This window comes from Glycine soja, chromosome 14, assembly GCF_004193775.1.
Source record: "Glycine soja cultivar W05 chromosome 14, ASM419377v2, whole genome shotgun sequence".
Lineage (NCBI taxonomy): Eukaryota > Viridiplantae > Streptophyta > Magnoliopsida > Fabales > Fabaceae > Glycine > Glycine soja.
Genome location: NC_041015.1, coordinates 43,049,720 through 43,072,067, shown reverse-complemented (window position 1 = coordinate 43,072,067; position 22,348 = coordinate 43,049,720). Strand labels below are relative to the sequence as shown.

Here is a 22,348-nt window from a genome sequence, read left to right as displayed (position 1 = left end):
TCTTTTTTCTTTTCTATGTCATTTGGGTTGATGATCAAATTATTGAGGGTTGGATGCTTGGTTTATGTTTGATTATTGTATTTCATAGTCATTTAGTGGATCTATTTAGCTTGAAATGCATTAAGAAGGACAGTATTAATCTGCTCAATGTAGTATACAACGCATTCAAAGACGATTCTTATCTAAGAGCCGTCTTAGAAACCCTACATTTTAAGACGGTTCTTGGATAAAAACCGTCTTAGAAGAGCTTCATTCTAAGATGGTTATTATCTGAGAACCATCTTAGAATGCAAGCCTTCTAAGATGATTTTTAGGTAAGAATCATCTTACAATACAGCTTCATCCAGACTTTCAACGACAATTCCACTAAAACCTATCTTAGAAAAATAAATCCTTCTAAGACGATTCTTAACTGTCATTGAATGGTTTTTCTTGCAATATTGTGAATCTCAAAAATCTACCTAGATACTATTTTTTGTCTCAAATCAAATTCAATATATCGTCTAAACATTTGAAAAGGTTCCAGCAATAAGGGCACATAGTCCAAAATGTTGTCGTTCTCCTTGGACCCATTGGACCTAACGGTCGTAAAGACCAGAGTTCGAGCTGAGAGAGCACATGCCAAGCCTCTCCGTCACCTAAGCGAAGGAACAAAATGAAAGCACAAGTGGCAATGGGGTTATTTTATGGTTCGGAGTTGGATCTTTTCTATGGATCCATTTGCATATCTTTTGTGGCAACGTGAAAGTAACAAGCGAGAAGAGAGGGTTACGCTCAAGATAATCTCTTTTTCTTTCTCTTGTATCAATCTCAGGTTCAGTTAAAGTTGGCAAGGTGCATGCACTATTGCAAGTTCCGTCTCATCATCAAAGGGAACCTTAATATTACATCTATTAAGATTTTGTTTGTACATGAAAGAATGTGAAATTTGTATGATGTGATGCATGGCACACATGGTTGTCACTGTTTTTGTTTTACAAATTGAATGTAAAAGATTAAATTTTAGAGTTCTTCAATATTGCCTATCCGTGGTCCCTAGTTTAGGGAGATCAAGGTCATTGCAATTGTTAGATTCCATGCATTGGATTCAATCATGAACATTTGGAGACAAAGTGGGAGATGTTCCAATTGCCAAATAATTGCATTTTGAAAGTGATGCTTTGTTCTATCCTCTAACGATCAATTTTTCTATACTCATCTTTTCTGGTGTTTATTGGTAGCAATGTGGAATGTCATTGTTGCAAGTAGCATGCCCTTGAAGCCGTTAAATCCAGGGTCAAGTGTTCTAATTCTTTACTATATAGCGTTCATTATTCATTTAAATCATGCTACCGCAACTATTTATAAAATATGTGCATTGATTGAAGTCCTTACTCATCAAGATCCAGAGGCGTGTGTTTGTAATAATTATGTTTGACTGACTATAGCGTACACTGTTAAACGGTCTTTCACATGCCATGCTACTTTGCAGTCTTCACTACGTAGTATGTACTGCATAGCACTACGGCTTCAAGACATTTTTGGAGTTTACTATGATAAAATATTATAGATGATCAATCTATTCTGCTACCAAGTGTTCTGTTCTGAATTTCTGATATATATATATATATATATATATATATATATATATGGACGGATAGAACGGGTCCTAGCCCCCTCCCTCGGTCATGCTAATCTGCTACCAATTATGTTTGGTTTTGTTTATTAGTTAGTTACTTTGTTTTTCCTTACTATTAGTTCAGTTCTGACAGGCTAATAGTTATATGTGGCTTACCTTTCCATCGGTATATAAACTGACTTTTTCCTTGTTCTTAAAAAATATAATATATAATATATATTTTTCTAAATTACTTTTCTTTTTATATGTAATTTTTCTCTTCTTGAAACCTCTCGATAATTGATTCCACAATTTTTTTTACATATATATTCATGTTAACATAATTACTTAAATATAAGAAATTTTGTTGTGATAGCATAAAATAATAAGAATTGGATAAATGAGATTATATTTTTTTTTTTACAATCATATCAATTAAATTGATCCGGTATATTTTCTTTTATTAACTATTGTTCTCTCTATATATAAATCAAAATTATATCATTATACAAATTAGTAAATAATAAATATTTTATTCCAATCCTTATCGGCTAATATTTTTGTGCATATCGTTAATACTTTAGATTTTTTTTTTTGTTGAAAGTAATTATTTTATTGCATGATGACATAGTTAATTTTGTAATTATTGTGTGTTCCTCACAAAATTTTTCCAATATCCCCCTTAAACATAGTTTTGGATACGCCCCTTTATATATATATATATATATATATATATATATATAAACTGACTAATATTATATTTGCATGAACATTTATGAGTGGTTAAAAATACAATATATTTTTCAATAAAACAGACAAATAATAAGAATTCGTAAAACACGTTTTGGTAGTAGTATTTCTCAAATCTCGAACAAAGTAACATACAGAATATTGGGAAAAGAATAAAAAAAAAAGGTACGCAAGTACTAAGGATAGTAGAGGGGAGAGGAGCCTTTTGAAATGTGTAAATATATGTGCCTTCTTTTATACTTATAGTTTCAATGAGTTTTTCAAAACAAATTATAGGACGGCTTGAACAACAAATCATAACGTTGTTGTTTAAGAATGGACAAAACTCATGTTCTTCTGGGAAAAATCATTTGTGTTTAGGAACTAGTTGATTAATTATTACCGAAGAAAACTGTTAATCATTGGTGGCTTATCTGTTCAGTAGTATTAGAGTATATCTCTCTATATTACTCGGTAAAAACACACTCACATGGACGGGCGTTTTTTTCTCCCATTTTTTGCAACCTTCCAAATCCTGGATTAAGGATTACCATGACATTATGATCGATGATAGAATCGATGATTCCAACCGCTTCAAAAAATAACGGATCTAGTAACCACTCTTCCACCTAATCCATTAACGCGTGTAATTTTCATTTTTACACTTTTTTCTTTATTTCTTTTTTTAATTTAGTGCACAACAATATCAGGCTTTAAGAATTCAACTAAAAGAATTGGCACTAGGAGAAAGAGACCATAAACATCAAAACCAAATGTGAGTTTAAAGACAACGAGAAATAAAAAAAAGGAGACATTAATGAATTGAAACTATTGAATGCCCCACAATTTTAATCTTCTTTACCACTCGATTACTTTACATGACAATGCTTTGAACATGCTCTTCAGTTTCCTCTGCAAAAGGTCAACAAATCCAATTCAAAACACACAGTCAAGGGTACTATTATCATAAATGTAACAAACCACAATACATGCTTAATCATATGATATATTACCAAAACCTTGCAACACTTATTTCCATTTCCCATTCTCTTCTTGGACCTGTTCATTACTTCTCTTCCCTTATGTTCAACACATTCATCACATCCAAACTGGGTACTAGAGCTAGGTAGTATTTGGGTTAAAGGCGAGTATACTCGAACCGGTTCAGCCAACAATAACCGCTTCTGCCAAAATTTACAAAATTCCAAAATTTGATGGCATCCATTAATTCCCTACATATTTTTGGCATTTGAAGAAAACTAAGTAGATGCAAAAGAAGAAAGAGAGAACTTGCCTGGCCTTTAGGGTTTGACTGATTTTGGGGAAATTGAACTTGAACATTTTTATGGGACCGAGCATTTTCTCTGAGTTGTCTAGAGTAAGCAAGAAGTTGAGCCCTATGATCATAACCTTGTGATCTTGCGGTTTGCGAGATTCTAAAACGTGGGTGTGGCTTAGTTTTCTTTGTGGGATCGTCTGATGGTTTAATTGAGCGAGTTCTTGGTGATTCTACATAGGATGTGATAACCACTCCGTTTGTAATGGTGGGGTTTTTGTTTTGCATGTTCTCACTTTGGTTATTCTTTGATGCCTTTTTTTGGGTTGATGTGGTGAGCGTTTTAGAAATGAAAGAAGTTTCACTCCACGGGGCATCAAATTGTATGTCCTTTTAACGATTAGGAAGCAAACAAAGAATTGTGGAGATTGGAGATTTTGCTGCAACTGGGGTCTTGTTTTCAGAACACATGCGCGCAAATTTTTAGAAGATTTCTCTCCCCATTCGTAGACCGTGAATTGTTCTAAAAGCAACCAGAGTGAAGATCCTCGTGGCAACAACGGATTTTGGAATAATAATTTGCACAAGTCAAAATTGCAAGTAAAATTAATAATGACCATTTATTACAGTCAAAGTTGATTTTTATGCGCGTATATATATATATATAATTTAGTTATTCCACAACAAATTTATTAATTTTAATTTCATCAAATGATACAAAATCATTTTATTAATACTAAAAAAGTTGTATGCTAACAAAAATAAAAGTTGGAATAGAAAGTAATGTTATATGGTACAAAGCAATGCTACATGAAATCGTACGGAATGTTAAAATAGATTAGATAGATGTTAAACTTTTTAAAAAAAAAAGATATTTGACCGAAATCACAAGTGGATAATTTATATACACTAATTTAGTTAGTCGTATGTTATTTTTAATGCATATTTAATAATGTAAAGTATATTATATTTTTCGGTTATATACTTCAATATTTCTTAATTATTAAAAAAAGAATATGATATAATCTTTTATTTTTTTATTTTTCAAAGCTACATTCCCGGCAACTCACGGGACAACGAAATAGTTTAACTAAAGATCCTATTAATATAGATCATTTTGTATTCAATTATTCATATAGATTAATTAACATATTTTTTTTTAATTAAACAGGGTCAAAGACCAAAAAGCAGAACCACGTACATCAGAATGAGACGGGAAGTTGAAACCCCCATTGACATCAACTAGGAGCAATGGCCTAATAATAGGCGGAGGTTGTTCGTACATCACATAACTATCCTTAAGATGACATGCTATATTAGCTAAGTCATCTACACAAACATTACCTAGCTAGTCAAAAACTATGGAGACTTGTACTCTCCAACTCGAATTTGATAGTTTGTGAGTTTCCTGAATCAAACTCCAACCTGTAGCACAACCTTCCCTACCTCCAATTATGCACTTCACAACAACTTCAGAATCAACATCCAAACCTCAATCAATTGGTAACCCTTCACACGAGTAAATAGCCTTTCATAAACACCCCATAGCTTAGCCAAAAAGGAATTTGCATAACCAATTCTTTTAGCAAATCCACAACTCCTGCTGCCTCTTAAATCCCTTATAAAACCGCCACATCCAACCATTTCATCTCGACTCCTTACAACACCTTCAGTATTAAGTGATAAGTATCAAGAATAAAAGAAATGAATGATAGTTTTCGAATTCATTCATCAAAGTATTACAAAGGTGGTTTATTTATACAAATATAGAGAATAACTCCTAGTAACTAACTTTAATAACTTCTAGTAACATAACTAAGTAACTATTCACCTAACTCCTAGTAACTAACTTCAACCGTCGCTTAATCGTGATAATAAGGGTCCTCCACCTAATAAGGTACAACAAAGTATATTTTTTGCAACATTCGAAAAATATCGTCAAACCATGAATAAATTTTACTAATATATTTTGATGATATTTTATTGAATGTTATATATATTTCATGTTGCTAAAGATTTTTAGGAACATTTTTTTAATATATAGGCAAAATTTTAAAAATGTTGCTAGTATATAACTTGTTTAACATTCAACAAATATTACTAATTTGTTTTTTAAACACAATAAAATGTCTTATTATGTAATATTTTAAATATATAATTCATACTCTTTTAATGGATTGTTACATATATCTCATCATCTTGAATCTGTAGTTCAATAAATATGTTATTAATAAACACAAGACTTAAATATATTTTTATTAATAAATTTTTATTTTATATTGAATCCTTATATATTCAACTCTTTGGAACTGCAAGTGCAAGTGTGAAGCTTAAATCAACAAACATGTTATTCTACAAAATTACTAGGTAGTAATTAATTTAGCTTTTAAAAAATAAGAAATATTATCTTAATATTTAAAATTGTTCTGGATTTCAACTAAACCAAACATACAATAAGATGATTTAGTGATCATATAAACATACCTTAAAATTCATTTTGGCTTAAAAGGAGCATAATACCATGAAGGAGTCCTTTTAAAAGGTCCTTCATATAGGGATTTCTTAGGGCAAGTCTGCAGCACTTAAAGGCAGTTAGTGTTTGAAAATTTCAACAGCAAGTGTTTCAAATTTAGAGTAAAATTAGTTTCCAGGATATAATAGTGAAACAATTTAGATCTAGTCTATGCTGGATGCTTACACATGTGACTAATTCAAAGCAACTCTCAGTCAATATATCTCATAAGTTTCCCTTTGACACTGCAGGTCACCTAAAATTTACAGAGAAAACAAATTAGAAGGAGTAGAAAATTGAAAATAGATTTCTGCATAATTTCTAGCATAGAAATGGCTAAAGCTGGTAGGAAAAAAAAATGTAAGTGTTGAAAATACGCACCAATGAAAAAAGAGATAAGTTACTCATATATGTAAGAGGATATAACATAACGACGTCGAACTTACTAAATCCAAGTTCATAGATCAAATGAATGCAATGATGACAAAGAGATGAGTAACTATACTTCTCTCGTGTCAAATTACAGTATTAGAACAAAAGGTAAAAGCAATTGAAAACTGAATTCTTATTATTTTAGCTCATTGTACAATGTACAATACATACAATAACAGAAACAGAAAAGACTAACTAAAAGACTAACTTAACAAACTAATCATAATAGACTAATAGCTAAGCTAACTATGGTAATAATCCTAACTAGAGTTGGTTGTAATACTCCCCCTCAAGTTAGGTGCATAGATGTCTAGAAGGCCTAACTTGGACAAAAAAACAGAGAATTTGCAGTGAGGCAAGGCCTTGGTGAAGATGTCAGCAAGCTGTTGATGAGTAGGTAAGTATACCAGCTTGATAAAACCAGAGTGCACATATTGCCTTATGAAATGACAATCAATATCTATGTGTTTAGACCCATCATTTGAAGTTGGATTCTCAGCCAATGCAATAGCTGATTTATTGTCACACATGATCATTGTGGAATCAAGAGTAATCTGGAACACACGAAGAAGCTGCCGCAGCCACAATAACTCACCGGTAAGAGAAGCTAAAGCTCTATACTCAGCCTCTGCTGAGGACCTTGCAATAGTGGGTTGCTTTTTTGACTTCCAACATATGAGAGATGAGCCCAAGTAGATACAAAAACCAGTTGTTGACCTTCTAGTATCCTTGCAATTGCCCCAATCAGAGTCTACATAAGCTGTGACGGTGGAATTGTTGTTTGCAGAAAAGAACAAACCTTGGGCAGGAGCTGCTTTGAGGTATTGAAGGACTTGATGAAGAGCTTGAAGGTGAGGTGTCCTTGGAGTTTGCATAAACTGACTAAGCTTGTTTATGGGAAAAATAATATCTGGCCTTGAGATAGTCAAATACATTAACCTTCCCAGCAGTCTTCTGAATTGAGTAGGGTCTTCAAGAACTTCACCTGCAGTGCCATCCAATTGAAGACCAGGATCCATTGGAATTTTTGCAGGTTTGCAATTGGTGAAACCAGTATCTTCTAACAACTCTAGGGTGTATTTCCTTTGGTTTAAGTGAATGCCTTTTACAGACTTAGCTATTTCCAAACCAAGAAAATACTTTAAATCACCTAGGACCTTGAGTTTGAACAAACCTTGCAACTGTACAGTGACTTCAGTAATTAGAGGTTTGTTTGGGCCAGCTATGATGATATCGTCCACATAGACTAACAGGAGAATCAGAGAATCATTTCTCCCTTTAGAAAATAGAGAGTTATCTACAGTAGATTGATTGAATCCTAGCTTGATGATGGAATTGGAAAATTTCTGGAACCACTACCTTGATGCTTGCCTCAAGCCATACAAGGACTTGTGTAACTTGCACACTTGATGCTCCCCCTTTCCAAGATAACCTAAGGGCAGATCCATGTACACTTCTTCAAATAAATCTCCATTTAAGAAGGCATTGTTGATGTCAAGTTGTGTGAGATTCCACTGTTTTTGAGCTGCCATGGCAAGCAATAACCTAACTGTTGTCAACTTTGCTACAGGTGAAAAGGTGTCAACAAAGTCTACACCCAACTGCTGTGTGTAACCCTTGGCAACTAGACGTGCCTTATGCTTGTCTAGACTACCATCAGAGTTGAATTTGTTCTTATACAACCACCTGCAGCCTATTGTTTGCTTGCCTGGAGGTAAAGTGACAATGGACCAAGTCTTGTTCTCTTCCAAGGCTTTTATTTCCTCATTCATAGCATTCCTCCATTGAGGATACTTCACAGCTTGGTGATAGTATTTTGGTTCATAATGTTGATCAATATTGCATATGAACGTTTGATAAGGAGTGGATAGAGCAGAGAAACTCATATAGTCAGACATAGGGTAGGTAGTTTGATGTATGTAAGCATCTAGGTAGGAGAGGGGATTAGATACACGGTACAGTTCAACATATTACTACCAACCTTGCTCATAAAAAATTATAGTCACAGAAAAATATTCCATAAATGCCACATTCATCCTAACATCATGCACTTTCAATGCATATTTATCCTATAGTATTCAAGCTAAATTTTAATTTTCTTCAAAAAATCAACAAGAAGCAATCACATACTATGACCAAGATAAAAGACAACCTAATTTGAAACACAAAATTCAAATAAAATGGAAGGACCTAGGACAACATAGCCATAACGATCACTCACCAAACAACAGCTTTTTAGAAAACCAGGGAATACATGTAATTACAAAATAAAATCATAAAACTATGTTTCTTATTAAAATCTAGCAAGCAAGAAGTGCATAAAAATGAAGTTCACAATACATACAGGGTCCAATTTTAACTAAATTTACCTTTATCACATGGGGATTTTTCCGCATCTCTTATAGACTTATAATCACACATTAGAGTCAGAGCAAATATGCCAAATTCCTTTTATTCTAACCAAAGTGCAAGCAATCAAGTTGATAATTTTCAATCTAACCAAATATCAAAGATGGCAAAGATGCAATATTCAAGATCCACTAACCCGTTATTATTACTGTGGCTTCTTTTTATTTTTTCATGTATGAAAACTAGCCAACAAGAAATGAGACAACCCCTTGAAGAGAAGCTAACAGTGATCTAATGGTCTTCACTAGGATGAATTAAAAAATCCAAGTAAAATATGCTATACATAGATAATGGATATAATTTGGTCATTTACTTCTACACCGAAATAAATGGAAAAACATTTAGAAAATATTATAAAAGAAAAGGAAAATGTAATACAGAGATACATGGTAGAAAATACCCAAGTCAGTTTAAAGGTGTAGTCATAAGAAGCAGTAAGAAAAGGGAAGCTAGGCATTACATAAATAGGAAATATATGGTGAAGGAGGAAATAAATTAAAATTAAAAAGTAGCGAAGAATAAGGATTGCAGTCAACTAATAGAGCCATACCTAAATGGAGACAAATTGTCTGTTGGTCTTGGTAGGTGTTAACCACCTGAGATTTCTTGGTAGGGATAACATTGTTTCTGGGAATCAATTTTGTCATCACTCCACCAATAGTATTCCAACGGTGAAAGGAGCAACATCCAGGTTATATTTGGATACAGAGCACACAACAATTAGAAAGTGAATAACTTACCAATCTACTTGCATAAATAATATTTATGAATTTTGGACAAGTAATAAAAAAAGCTAGATTACAAACTAGATAATTAAAATATAACTTAGCACTTCTGATCAGTCATAGACATGAAATAGGTAATTAAAATATCAGAGAATTGAATTACCAAACCATAAAAGTTTAAGGAATGGAAGGCCTCAGAAAAGAAGGGATGTTATGAAGTGCCTCTTTTGAAAAGCTTGCCCATGTTTTGATACACGAAAGAGAAAACTTGACATAGAGCGTCAATATCAAAACATTCACCCAATACGATATAGAATTTGCTATGGCAGCTCCTCTACTTCCCTATTGTTACACAAATGACCTCAGTTATCTTAAGAAGGGGGGGTTGAATTAAGATAACAAGAACTATTCCCCAATTAAAAATTTCGCTCTCTCTTTTTAGATTAACAATGCACCCTTAACATGAATTACTCAAAAGATAATTCAGAATAAACTTCTTTAAAGACAAAAGATAAATAGCAATAAATAAAAGAAGTTTAAGGGAAGAGAGAAATGCAAACTTGATTTATACTGGTTCGGTCACTTCCTGTGCCTACGTCCAGTCCTCAAGCAACCCACTTGAGATTTTCCACTCTCTTTGCAAAATCTTTTTACAAAGTCTGAATCACACAGGGACAACCCTTCCCTTGTGTTCAGGAATCCTTTACAACAAGAGACCCTCAGTCTCTTAACCCTTTTTCACAAGTAAAAAGAAAAGAAGAAGAAATCTCTCTTGAAAGAGACAGATTGTACAATGAAGATCAATCACAATTCCTTATTTGAATATGCAAGTGTTTGACCAAGGAATCTTTGAGAGGATAAGACATTTCAATTTAGAAAAACTCTCTTAATCTTTTGAGAGGATAAAACTTTTTGGGCAATCAAAAACTCTCTTTATTCGTGTTTCCAAGTCACATATAAATAGACCTTTCATGGCCATTCATAAACCATTTGAATAGATGTGACTCTTGAAAGTTATTTTCTAAAAATCTCCTCTGGTAATCGATTACAATAATTGTGTAATCGATTACAGCTTTTAAAATTTGAATTAAAACGTTTACTAACTGCTGGTAATCGATTACCAAAATTGTGTAATCGATTACACAGTCTAAAATTTCGAATTCAAATTTTTGTAGCTGTTATAAAACGTATTTGGCCACTGGTAATCGATTACATCCTCTGGTAATCGATTACCAGAGAGTAAAACCTTTGAGAAACACTTTTTTAATTTAAATCACTTGGCCAAACCTTTGCTAATTCAATTAGGAATTCCCTTCCTAATATTCTAGTGATCATCTTGATGTTGTGACTTGTAATCTTGAAGTATTGTCTTGAATTTAATCTTGAAAAGCCCATTTGCATCAATTGCAACTCATCATCATGATCATCATCAAAACATCAAAGGCAATTGCATCTACACCTATCCTTATGCTTCCACGAACAAGATCAATCTCATCAATGTCCTTGTATTTCACATTTCTATTCTTGTTCTTCTCACCACCTTTCTTGTCCAATCCACGCGCAATGGCAGCCGCAGTGGGTTCCTTAATAATTCTAGCAACATTGAGACCAACAATGACACCGGCCAGCATCCTCGATTGCCTGCCTCTAAGTATTGTTGAAATAAGTTGTACACTGGAAAGGAAAAATAGAGAAATTAGAATTAGTATATATATAAAAAAAAAACAGAATGAAAACAATCAAGATTACTGGAGAAATAGTCTTGACTCTTAATGTGTTCCAATTATCAAGGATAATGATCACAACACCATTAATTTTCTTCTAAAGGAATGGTTTAATAGTTTACTTAATCTTAGTCTGAACTACGACACTGGTTTCCTTAGGGTTGAACACCTTGGCCTCACAATTCTTTGTTCTCACTTGTATGCAAAGTTTTCCATCCTTTAGTTTATATAACTATTTACTAACTAAAGTAAAACAATCAACTAATATTATATTTGACAAAAGATGAGAAAATCATTTATCTGACTATTAATTTAGGCAAAAGGTACCACTAAATATTTGTTAGGAAATCAACGCTCTGATATCACTGTTGGAAAATCAATGCTCTCACAAATAAAATTACTTACACCCACAAAAGATCGTGAGAACACACACAAAGATTACATCGTAGGAAAAATAATAACAAACGCATGAATTTAATGTAGTTCGGCACCTCTTGCCTATGCCCACGAAATTGTTTCAAAAAGTATTTTATTATCACAATGATTACAAGATTGTAACTCACCCCAAATAGTGTATGATTCTACAAACCCAAGTGTCTCACTCAATGGTTACAAGAAATGATAACACTCTCACACAAAGACATTTTTTCTCTCAACAAAGTGACTTTGATTCACAATCTCTCTTCTCACACACTCTCTTTTTCATGTGTTGTGTTTCTCCACTAATTCTCTTCTTTATTTATAGTGAAGATTTTCACCAACTATAATAAATAAGCTCTCTTGGAAGTTGAAACAAAAACAACTTTCAATACTTCTATTCAACTAAGGTTCATATAGTAAAATGCAATCTTTCACTTTGCATTTAAGCCACTTAAACCTTAGTGATAAAAATTCAATTCCCAATATACATGCATCTTATCTTTTAGCTTGAAACTCTACAATATTCTCCAAGCATATCAAAGTATTCTTTATTAGTCTAAGAAAAATCGTAATACCTAAATTTTGTTTTTTTGATAATTTATTCATAATGCACAATATTACAATATCTTTCAACAACTTTTCATCCAATCTACATGTGAAAGAGGCTTCACAACAACAACCTCATCTTCTTGAGCACCAAAAAAAAAAAAGACCTCTTGTGAGATGGTCGTAAACTTCCATTAATAGGCATGTAAAGAAACATGAATTACTTGGACATCAATGGTAAGTTTCAAACTCCTGTAATAATCTTCCAATGAGTATAACCGTAAAAGGATGCAAAATTTGAGATGCAAATTCACTCCATTAAAAGGATGCAAATTCACTACCTATTGTGTAAGAAATTAATTAAAATAAAAAAGCTTTTGTTGAAAATTACATATTGACATGCATTTAGAATCATGAAAAAATTGCATTGTACTAATAAATGAATGGATTACATGGATTGTACTAATTATAAATAAATGGATGATAGTGCAAAAAAAATATTCAAGGGCGGAGAAAGAAACACTACTATGAAAAACACTTTTTACGTCGGTTAATTTGTGCATATTATGTCAGTTATCAACCGTTATCCTAGCCAACATCATAGAAAGTGCGAACTTTTTACGATGGTTTCATAGAGAACCGTCTTAGAAGGGTATCTTTCTAAGATGATTTTTAGTTAAAAACCTTCTTAGAAGAGTACACTTTCTAAACCGGTTTTCCAGAGAACCGTCTTAAAATATATATTTTTTAAAAAATTAACATATTTAGAGGATTCTAAGACAGTTCTTTGAAAAATCATCTTAGAATGTAGACATTATAAGACGATTTTTCAAAGAACCGTCTTAGAATTTATTTTTTTTATAAAAAAGTTAAAAATATTTTGAGGATTCTAAGACGGTTTTTTGGTAGACATTCTAAAACGGTTTTTCAGATAATCATCTTAGAATGTATTTTTTCAAAAAAAAAAATATAAATTTCATATACATCAACATCCCAACTGAATTCTGAAATTTCACCCAACCCAATTATTAATTTTGAAATTGAGATTGTCACACAATCATGCATTATCAAAGCCAATAAAAAAACGCAATCAATCACACTTTTAATTAGGACACAAAGCATTGGCTAATGACTTACCTGCAGGGCATTGGCTACAATTTCTTTAGTGCATGCTACACAAAAATGGCTTCAAACTTTGCACAAGGATGGCTTTCCAAGTGACTCCTGAAATCCACATCCCTTTGAAGCTGAAGTGATAAAGTGCTTGCCTTTTGTGTCAAGCCAACTAGGTATATTTTGTAGAGTTTTAAATCATTGGCCCCTCTAAGAACTTCAGGTCTTTTTGTCTTCCATATAGGTACATGATTCAGGGATGTGAACTTTGAAACAACTCAAACTTCAAGGCCTCTAGAGTTATATTGCTAGACCTGCCAAATGGCATTAAAACAATGAGTTGTCATTATGTTATTTCATGACAGTTAAAATGGGAAGAGCCATAATGAATATAGTCTTGTTTGAATAAACTCCAAAAGTACTTATTGATAGGAGAAGAAAATAAGAAGTATAATGAATTGATCATCTCCAATACATTAAAATCAACTCATAACCTCAGCTTTTGGAAACATTAGATGGGAAAATTTCAATAAAAGTTAAAGTCTACAAGTTCATTTTAATTTATAGGAGAAATTAAATTCATTATACCTTTCTTATTTTCTTCTCGTGTAAGTCTTTTGAGTTAGACTAATTCTGATCAAACACAATCATAAATTTTGATGGGAAAGAATTATCATACTATAAGATGAAAACTTATAATAGGACTATAGCCTAAAGAAAAAGTTACTAATCAAAGTAAATAGTATACCTCAAGTAAATGGATTCCATCTCAAACCTTCCCTTTTCTCTCACATAAATATGATACACAATTTTTTGCCCTCTAGTAGAGTTGCAAGGGCATTTGTTGAAGCCTGGACTATTTTCTTCCTTCTCTCTACTCACTTTGGCCAAGTGAATGCAAAGGCGGCAAGAAGAATGTACAACTGCCATATCCACAAGGGCCTTGAAGGAATCAGATGGGCCCTCATACTTCCACCTATATTAATAAGATAACTTAGGATGCACCCCATTGATCATAAATACAGAAGAACCACAACACAAAATCCATTCACATTTTAATATCATTCCGCCATAGCTGTTGTTTAACAACACTGGACTTGATTTAACATTATTAATATATTATCACATGTTAGAGAAAAAATTGTCTTTAAGGAATTATTGTAACTATCCACATCATTCACAGTATAATTTATTTAATTTATGCCAACAATGCCCATTACCAAATGTAACTTGCACACTATTTTAAGTTTGGTTTATCATTTCAAAGCTCATTCACAAATGCATAGTATATTGCCAATTACTATGAAGGAATGAACTCAAGACATTGAGAGTATATCATATTCAAGTGTGTAAAATGTGGAAGCAATGCCTCCAAGGTTATTTTGATTATGCCAAAGAATCAAGAGCTAAGAAAATTTCAAAGATTCAAGAATCAATATTCAAGAATTCAAGAATCAAGTTTCAAGAATCAAGATTCAAGAATAATCAAGATCAAGATTCAAGACTCAAGATTCAAGAATCAAGAGAAGACTCAATCAAGATAAGTACAAAAAAAGTTTTCCAAAACTTTGAGTAGCACAAGAATTTTTCACAAAATCATTACCAAAGAGTTTTACTCTCTGGTAATTGATTACCAGAAGATAGTAATCGATTACCAGTGTTTTAAAACGTTAAGATTTCAAATTTCAAGAGTTACAACTTGTGTTTAAACAATTTTAAATCATTTTAAACTTGTGTAATCGATTACACGATACTTGTAATCGATTACCAGAGCTTCTAAACGTTTTAATTTTCAAAATTCAAAATGAAGAGTCACATCTGTTGATGTGTAATCGATTACACCTTAATGATAATCGATTACCAGTGACTAATTTCGAAAAATACATTTCCAAAAGTCACAAATCTTCAAGTGACTTGTTTTTGAAGATTTTTTCAAAATTCACAACTTTTTAAGTGACTAGTTTTAAAGAAATTACCAAGAGTCACAAGCTTTGACTTGAGTCATCAAGAGATTATAAATATGTGACCATGGCATGAGTTTTAATAATCATCAATCATCTTTGAATCATCTCTCTTTCAATCTTTTTTCAACATCGTCTCTCAAACATCTTTCAATCAATCTTTCAATATCTTTCTACAGAATTTTTTGATTCATTTCTCTTTATCTTTCTAAAAGTTTTTGATCAACACTTTCTCTTCCAAGAAAAGTTCTTTGTTAAAAAAAACTTGTGCTATTCATCTTTATCATTCTCTTCTCCCTTTTCCAAAAGAACGAAGGACTAACAGCCTGAATTCTTTTGTGTCTCTCTTCTCCCATACAAAAGATTCAAAGGACTAACCGCCTAAGAATTCTTTTGATTCTTCGCTTCCCCTTAAGCAAAAGATTTCAAAGGACTAACCGCCTGAGAATTCTTTGTCCCAACACATTGGAGGGTACATCCTTTGTGGTACTAGTAGAAGGTACATCTACTTGGGGATTGTTATACCGAGAACAAGAGAGGGTACATCTCTTGTGGATCAATTCAAGTGGAGGGTACATCCACTTGGTTATTCAAAGAGAACAAGGGAGAGTACACCCCTTGTGGATCTTTGGCTTGTAAAGGATTTTACAAGGATGAAAGAAATATCAAGAACCGCAAGTTGCTTGGGGACTGGATGTAGGCACGGTTTGTATCCGAACCAGTATAAATCTTGTGTTTGTCTTCTTCTTCCCTACACTCTTTAATTTCCGCTGTGTACTTTTAATTATTGCTTTTACTTTTGGTTAAGTTTCTATTTTTGTTCTTTACTTAGTAGTAAAAGCCTAATTGAATCTAGTAACATTAAGAAGGATAGATTTTTAATTATACAAGACACGTTCATAATTAATTCAACCCCCTCTTCTTAATTATTTCGAGGCCACTTAATCCAACATAAAATTGAAAACATTTTGTAACAATTAATTATAACTAAACAACATCTACTTTATCCAAGAACTAAAAAAAGGATTAGTTTATCAATAAATTTAAGAATTTCTTTATTTGAACATCAAAAAATTGACACCATGTATTCAAGAAATATTTTCCTAAATTTATTTGTGAAGAACTTATCATCATTAATATCGATCAAGTTATTCCAAATTAAGCATTGAAATCCAGCTAAATTTTGGCAATAGCCTTTCTGCAACAGAAAATCTTGGCAAGTTATGGAATTATATGTAAAAGAAATCAGATGGGATGCAAGTGTTCCTGAAGCCCACGAACATCTAGTCTTACATTAATAATGTTGTATATAGATTAAATGCAAGTAAGAGAATGGAGATAAATTATATATCCATACCAGCAACAAGGGATTGGAAGAATTTTTCAGTTACATAATCTTCCTCAAGTTTAGAACAAAAAGGAGTGAGACTGGAGTGAACAAAATGAATTATTAAGAAAATTGCTCCAGTTTTTTTTTCTCCTTTTATCAAGAAAACTGGAGTGAACAAAATGGAAAAAGGAGAGAATGGGAAGTAGAAAATTGAAGAGAACAAATTGATAATATTACTCAAAACCCTGAACTGAATTCAAGTTTAGAACAAGAGCCTTTTAAAGGACTCTAAGTGAAAAAATTAAATGCCAAAAATAATTCTAAAGAAAATATATAAAAAAATCCTTAATAAGTTACACAAAATCTACCTTAATAGTAAATTCCTAAAAGTATGTTCCTCTGTTTATGCCTAACATAACACTTTCATTCCTTTTTGGATTTCTATATATTCTATATCACAGTGCCAGAGATATACTTAACTAAGTCAAATTATGAGATGCATTGGTAGAAAATTTCAAAGTAAATAATAGAAGATTTAATGTAATTAAAAATTCAAAACTAGACTTGGACACTAGCTTGACAACATAACATTAAGTTTGCATGCTTTTCTATGTTTTAAAAAAGGCATTAAAGCCTTTCACCTAGTAACCAATATAGCAAGGTATGGGACTTATAGTTTTATATCTAGTAGGTATCCTGCGCATTGCACAGGTATTTCAAGCTTAGGTAAAATTAAAAAAAATATATATACATATATATTTGAAATAATAAAAATTTAAAATTATAAGGGATTTTTGCATAACTAATTCAGGTAGAATCTAAATATATTGGAGGGGGAGAATTATAATTTTAAAAAAGATATGCATAATTAATTCAAAAGAATTTGAATTTAACATTTTTAAAGAAGTTAATAATGATGAGTGTAGACTAAAGTTATTCTTAAGATACTTCTATACTCTAATTTCATACATAAGACTGGAACAATTGATTCAAAACAAGAAAACTTAAGTGCAACTTCTAAGGTCCTTTTGATGTTATTCTCTAATCAAAATTAGACTTTTACCTCATTAACCAGTGTGTTCCTTTAATGTCAACCTTTATGTTATGGGTGACCAAGGCAAAAGTCCAATTTTGATTAGAGAACAACATTAAAAACACCTGAGGTCTTGTACTTGAGTTTTGTCCCTTTTTAAAAAACATAAGAAAAAGGTGCTAAACAGAAAGAAGCCATATATATCTTGAGGTGAAAGAGAGTACAGTAGGAAAATATATAATGATAGATGATAGTATTTCAGCACAAGGTTGTTGGTCAATTTGTGCTCAGTCCATGCTATCAGGTCCAATGAAAATTAGAACAGTATTCGACATAAAGAAAAGTTATCCCTAGAAACTTGGAAGCCTTTGCAGGCACATTAGAACCATGTTACAATCTTTCAGTGTCTAAAATTGGCAATTTAATTACTTTCTTACCTCTTTTTCCAAACAAAATAAACAAGCATTAATATATAAAGTGCAATTGCTTATAGTAAATAGAGTATCATCTAAAAGGTAGAAGAAATGTGATTTAAACAGAGACACACTTAACAAGATCAAGCACAAAGGGGGATACTGCAATTACAATTCCGACAAGAAAACATCTATAATAATATTAACAGGGATAAAATATTCCTAATAGATATTATAGTTAAATAGATTTATAAAAATTATTATAATGTACCTCTTCCATCACGGTTCCTATGACAACCACCATAAGAGTCAATCTTGATGTTAGATTTTTCAAGGGCTTCAAGATCTTGCAATCGCATATTTCGAGCACCGCAATTGAAAATGAATGCAGCTGCAAGAGCAACTTCAGTTTTTGGTTGCACTGGTGCCATGATATCATACTCAGCCCATGAAAAATATCCAACAAGAACATCAGATGATAGGATGGTTGTCATTACAATGTTATATCCCCTCCTAGTAAACAAAGACAATGGAATATTAGTTTAATCATTGTCTCATTGACACTTGAAATTTTTTGGAATGGATCACTCTCTCTTCACAAATTATTATAAAAACATTGTCTTATTGACACAAAAAATTTATTCTCTGACTCACATATTTCCATGGAACTATAAAAACAATAAAAAAAACCATGGTGTCTAACTAAGCAACATACAGGCAGAAAATGGTCAAATCTAATGAATAACACTTTACAATAGAGCTTACCCATCGTCTTGCCATGGCAAGATTGTTCTCAGCATAGTATTGTGATGATTCCATCTATCGCAGAACACTAGTTGTTCCACCTGGTTGAGGTAACCCAAATGCAACATCAGGTTTCTTATCCCCACTAAACCCAAATTTATGTCCCACCGAACATGACTTCTACTCCTACATTTGAATGAACCAAAAACTTTAGATGGAAAAGAAGAATTACATGGACTTTGTAATTAGAAGGAAAACTATAAGGAGGTTTATGAATTACTTCTTGGCCTATCAACATCAAAGCAAAGTGCCCACAAAGGGATTTGGATTGAATAACAAGATAAGGTGTTGTTAAAGAATGAAAGACCAAACTTTACCAAACAAAGATCCACCGTGATTAGTTGTAGGACCCTGTTATTCAACATTTTCAATAACAAGATAAGGTTTTTGAATTTGCCATACGTGCATGGAGATGGGGGTTTAAACGGAGGTTTAGTAGACGTACTTGATAAGGAGGATGCAAATGCCATGTTCGGACAAGAAAGAGGATAGCTTCCGGTGGTGAAGAATCCAACTCAATCTCGTGAGCAACGAACACCTGTGCCTCTATATCTTCACCGGCTCTGTGGGGATCTCCACAACGATGGAGGTATGAAGAGAGAGAGAGCGAGGAAGAGAATTTAGGGTTTTCTAAAATTGAGGGAGAGAGAGATTAAAAAGAAGATGAAAATAAGGAGAGAGAGAGAGAGAGAGAGTGAGAGAGAGAGAGAGCTAGTCCGTGCATTCCTCGAAGACATTGTATTCTCGCATTCTACGTTGGTTCTCCAAGAACTGATGTCGTAGTGCATTTTCAAAGACGGTTTTGGCAACACCGTCTTTAAATTTTCCATTTATTTACAAAATTGCCACTGCTTTACTTACAACATTTGTTTTTATACAACCATTGTAAAACCTGTGTTGTAGAAGACCATTTTTGTGGTAGCGAAAAGAAAAGAATGAAGAATATTACAATTAAATTTGTTGCTTTAGATATAATAATTGAACAATATTTAAAAATTATACTCACAGTGGTCATGGAGATCAAGCTCATTAATTGATACTTTATCACAACAAAAAAAATATTACCATGAAGAAATCATTGATCATGTCATAAACAAAAATCATCAGTACTTTTTACTGAAATAAATTTAAGAAAAAACACACAAAAGCACTATTTCTCTTCAGTTCCTGTGGCATTTTCGTAAACACCTTAAGGAAGTTAAAAAATGTAATAGATAGGAAGTGAATAGCAATTTAAGACGAGCATTACTCTTAGGATTTTATTTCACGTTAGATTCAACTTATAGGCCAAGTGTAACCCAATCATGATGTAGTAAGTGAACTATCGTCTAGGTCGTGTACCAAAGGAATAAAGGAGGGATTTCATGTAATTATTTAACTAAGAACTAGAATTTTGTATTTTTGTTTGGTGATTGTCACTAAATAAATAACATAAAATAAATTGCAATAAAAAATAAAATAATTAAGTAAAGATAGAAATATTAGACTTGGATGGTGACGTCGATCTTGATGAATGAATGTCTAGCTTTGGACTTGGAATTTGCTCAATTCACTATACCTTCACAATTTTCTAATCATCTCTCTTGCTCACCCCCAATTCACTAATGTATTCTACCCAGCTCCCGCATGGTCGTAGATTCTAAACTATATGTCCGATACTCAATCCCTTGGACATACCGACACAAGCGATTAACATTTATGATTGAGAATTAGCAAGGCTTAACCAATATTATTCTATTCCTAGAGATAATCCCAATTAAGTACTTGATTCATGTTCAGGTCTCAACTAGGCTCGCCAAAGTGCAAGTCAATTCTGGAATTCATCTATAAGATAACCAATCAAATAATAGCATTAAGTATGGAAATAAATAAATAAAAAAACTCAAGATGAAGTATTGAATTGATAGAATTAAAGCGAAACAAGGTTCATCATTTCCTCTCCTAGGTGGAAGGAATTGCACTCATAAAAATAATACAATGAAATCGAGAGTGTCTAATGGAATAATGGAGGTGTCTAGTAGGTGGAAGTCTAAAATATAATTCTAAGAATTGTTCGGGACTTCTACACGTTACAATGAATGCCCAACCTTCTATCTATAGAATTATAGCTATAGAATTATAGCTAGGTTTAGTTAAGGAAATAATCATAAGAAATTACAAACAAATAATAGTACTAATTAATTCAAGTAATTATCTTCTTCTTCAGCTGATTTAGCTTTGAAAAATATCTTTTTCTTGATTTTCCTAACTTTTATCTTCATTTTTTTTTGCAATTTCTCCTTCCAGAACTTTTTGTTGATTTTGGGCCTCTAGAGCTCTTGTTAGAATGACCTGTTTTTGCTATAAAAAAATATGAAAAATTCATTAAAAATAACTAAAACATAAAATTCTACCTAAGACAAAGTAAAAATTGAATTTAAAGTTAATTTGATTCAAAACAAGGCCTAAATTTAACTAAAATGTCAAATGAACATCATAAAATACATTTGAAAATCTGATAAATTTGACGTTGATCAACACTCCAAACTTAGAACCTTGCTTGTCCTCAAAAACAAAATTTAAACTAAGACTCAAAAACAAAAGACTAATTAAAACCAAAGACTAAGGATATACAATGACAAGTTACATGCACACTCTTCTTGCATTACCCTTTATTCAACAATTTTTTGTTCATGTACTTCAATCAACTAACTATGGTTCCCACATTCAAATTTTTAGCTCAACCAAATCAAATGTATGGTTAGAAATATGAAACAAGGATGAAAATCAACTTTAATGGCATAGCAACTTGCCCTCACAATAAGTGTTTCACTCTTAAGCTTTTGGGTTAGTGTTTACTCAATTCACAACTTAAGACACCATAGTTTAACTTTGGCTTTCATCTCAAGTTAATCAACCCATCAAATGCATGCAAAGATCACTAAGGACTTTCTTGGCTTGTAATGGGGCTTGGCTAACAAGGAAAATTGGTTTCTTTAGATATTCAAAAGTAACTCAAAGGAAGTAAAGCATTTAGTCTATTCATTGGTTTTTCATTCACTTCCTACCAATCCTTGGTACCCCAGATTTTCAATTTCATACATACTTTGTTTTGTCCTCAATTTTTGATTTTTTTTCTTTACTTGCTTCTCTCTTGATTTTCTTTATTTTTCTGTTTTTTTAAAATTTTTTTTTTCAATACTCTACAAAAGAGAATGAGGATAATACTTTCAACCTTTGTTCACGTGAAAGCTTGTTGGTACCCTTTATTTTGTTCCCTTTGAGTGGTGCATTTCCACTCCAAACTTAAAACATATCCTAATTCCTAGACCTATGCTCTCCTAT

At 32.3% G+C, this 22,348-nt stretch overlaps 1 protein-coding gene and 1 pseudogene across 2 annotated transcripts; both read right to left on the bottom strand.

Moving 5' to 3' along the window:
• Positions 1-3,067: 3,067 nt before the first annotated feature.
• On the bottom strand, positions 3,068-4,150 carry LOC114383023. 2 transcript variants are annotated; one of them, XM_028342601.1, is made up of 3 exons: positions 3,621-4,150; positions 3,346-3,510; positions 3,068-3,238 (listed from the first exon to the last, which is right to left on the bottom strand). In XM_028342601.1, exons 1-3 carry the CDS (start codon positions 3,888-3,890, stop codon positions 3,185-3,187), a joined length of 489 nt encoding a protein of 162 aa, XP_028198402.1. In that variant the 5' UTR covers positions 3,891-4,150; the 3' UTR covers positions 3,068-3,184. The 2 variants fall into 2 exon arrangements, with proteins under 2 accessions (XP_028198402.1, XP_028198401.1); XM_028342600.1 differs by having other exon boundaries at positions 3,340-3,510; positions 3,621-4,148.
• Positions 4,151-13,542: 9,392 nt separating this feature from the next.
• On the bottom strand, positions 13,543-19,935 carry LOC114384085 (annotated as a pseudogene).
• Positions 19,936-22,348: the final 2,413 nt, after the last annotated feature.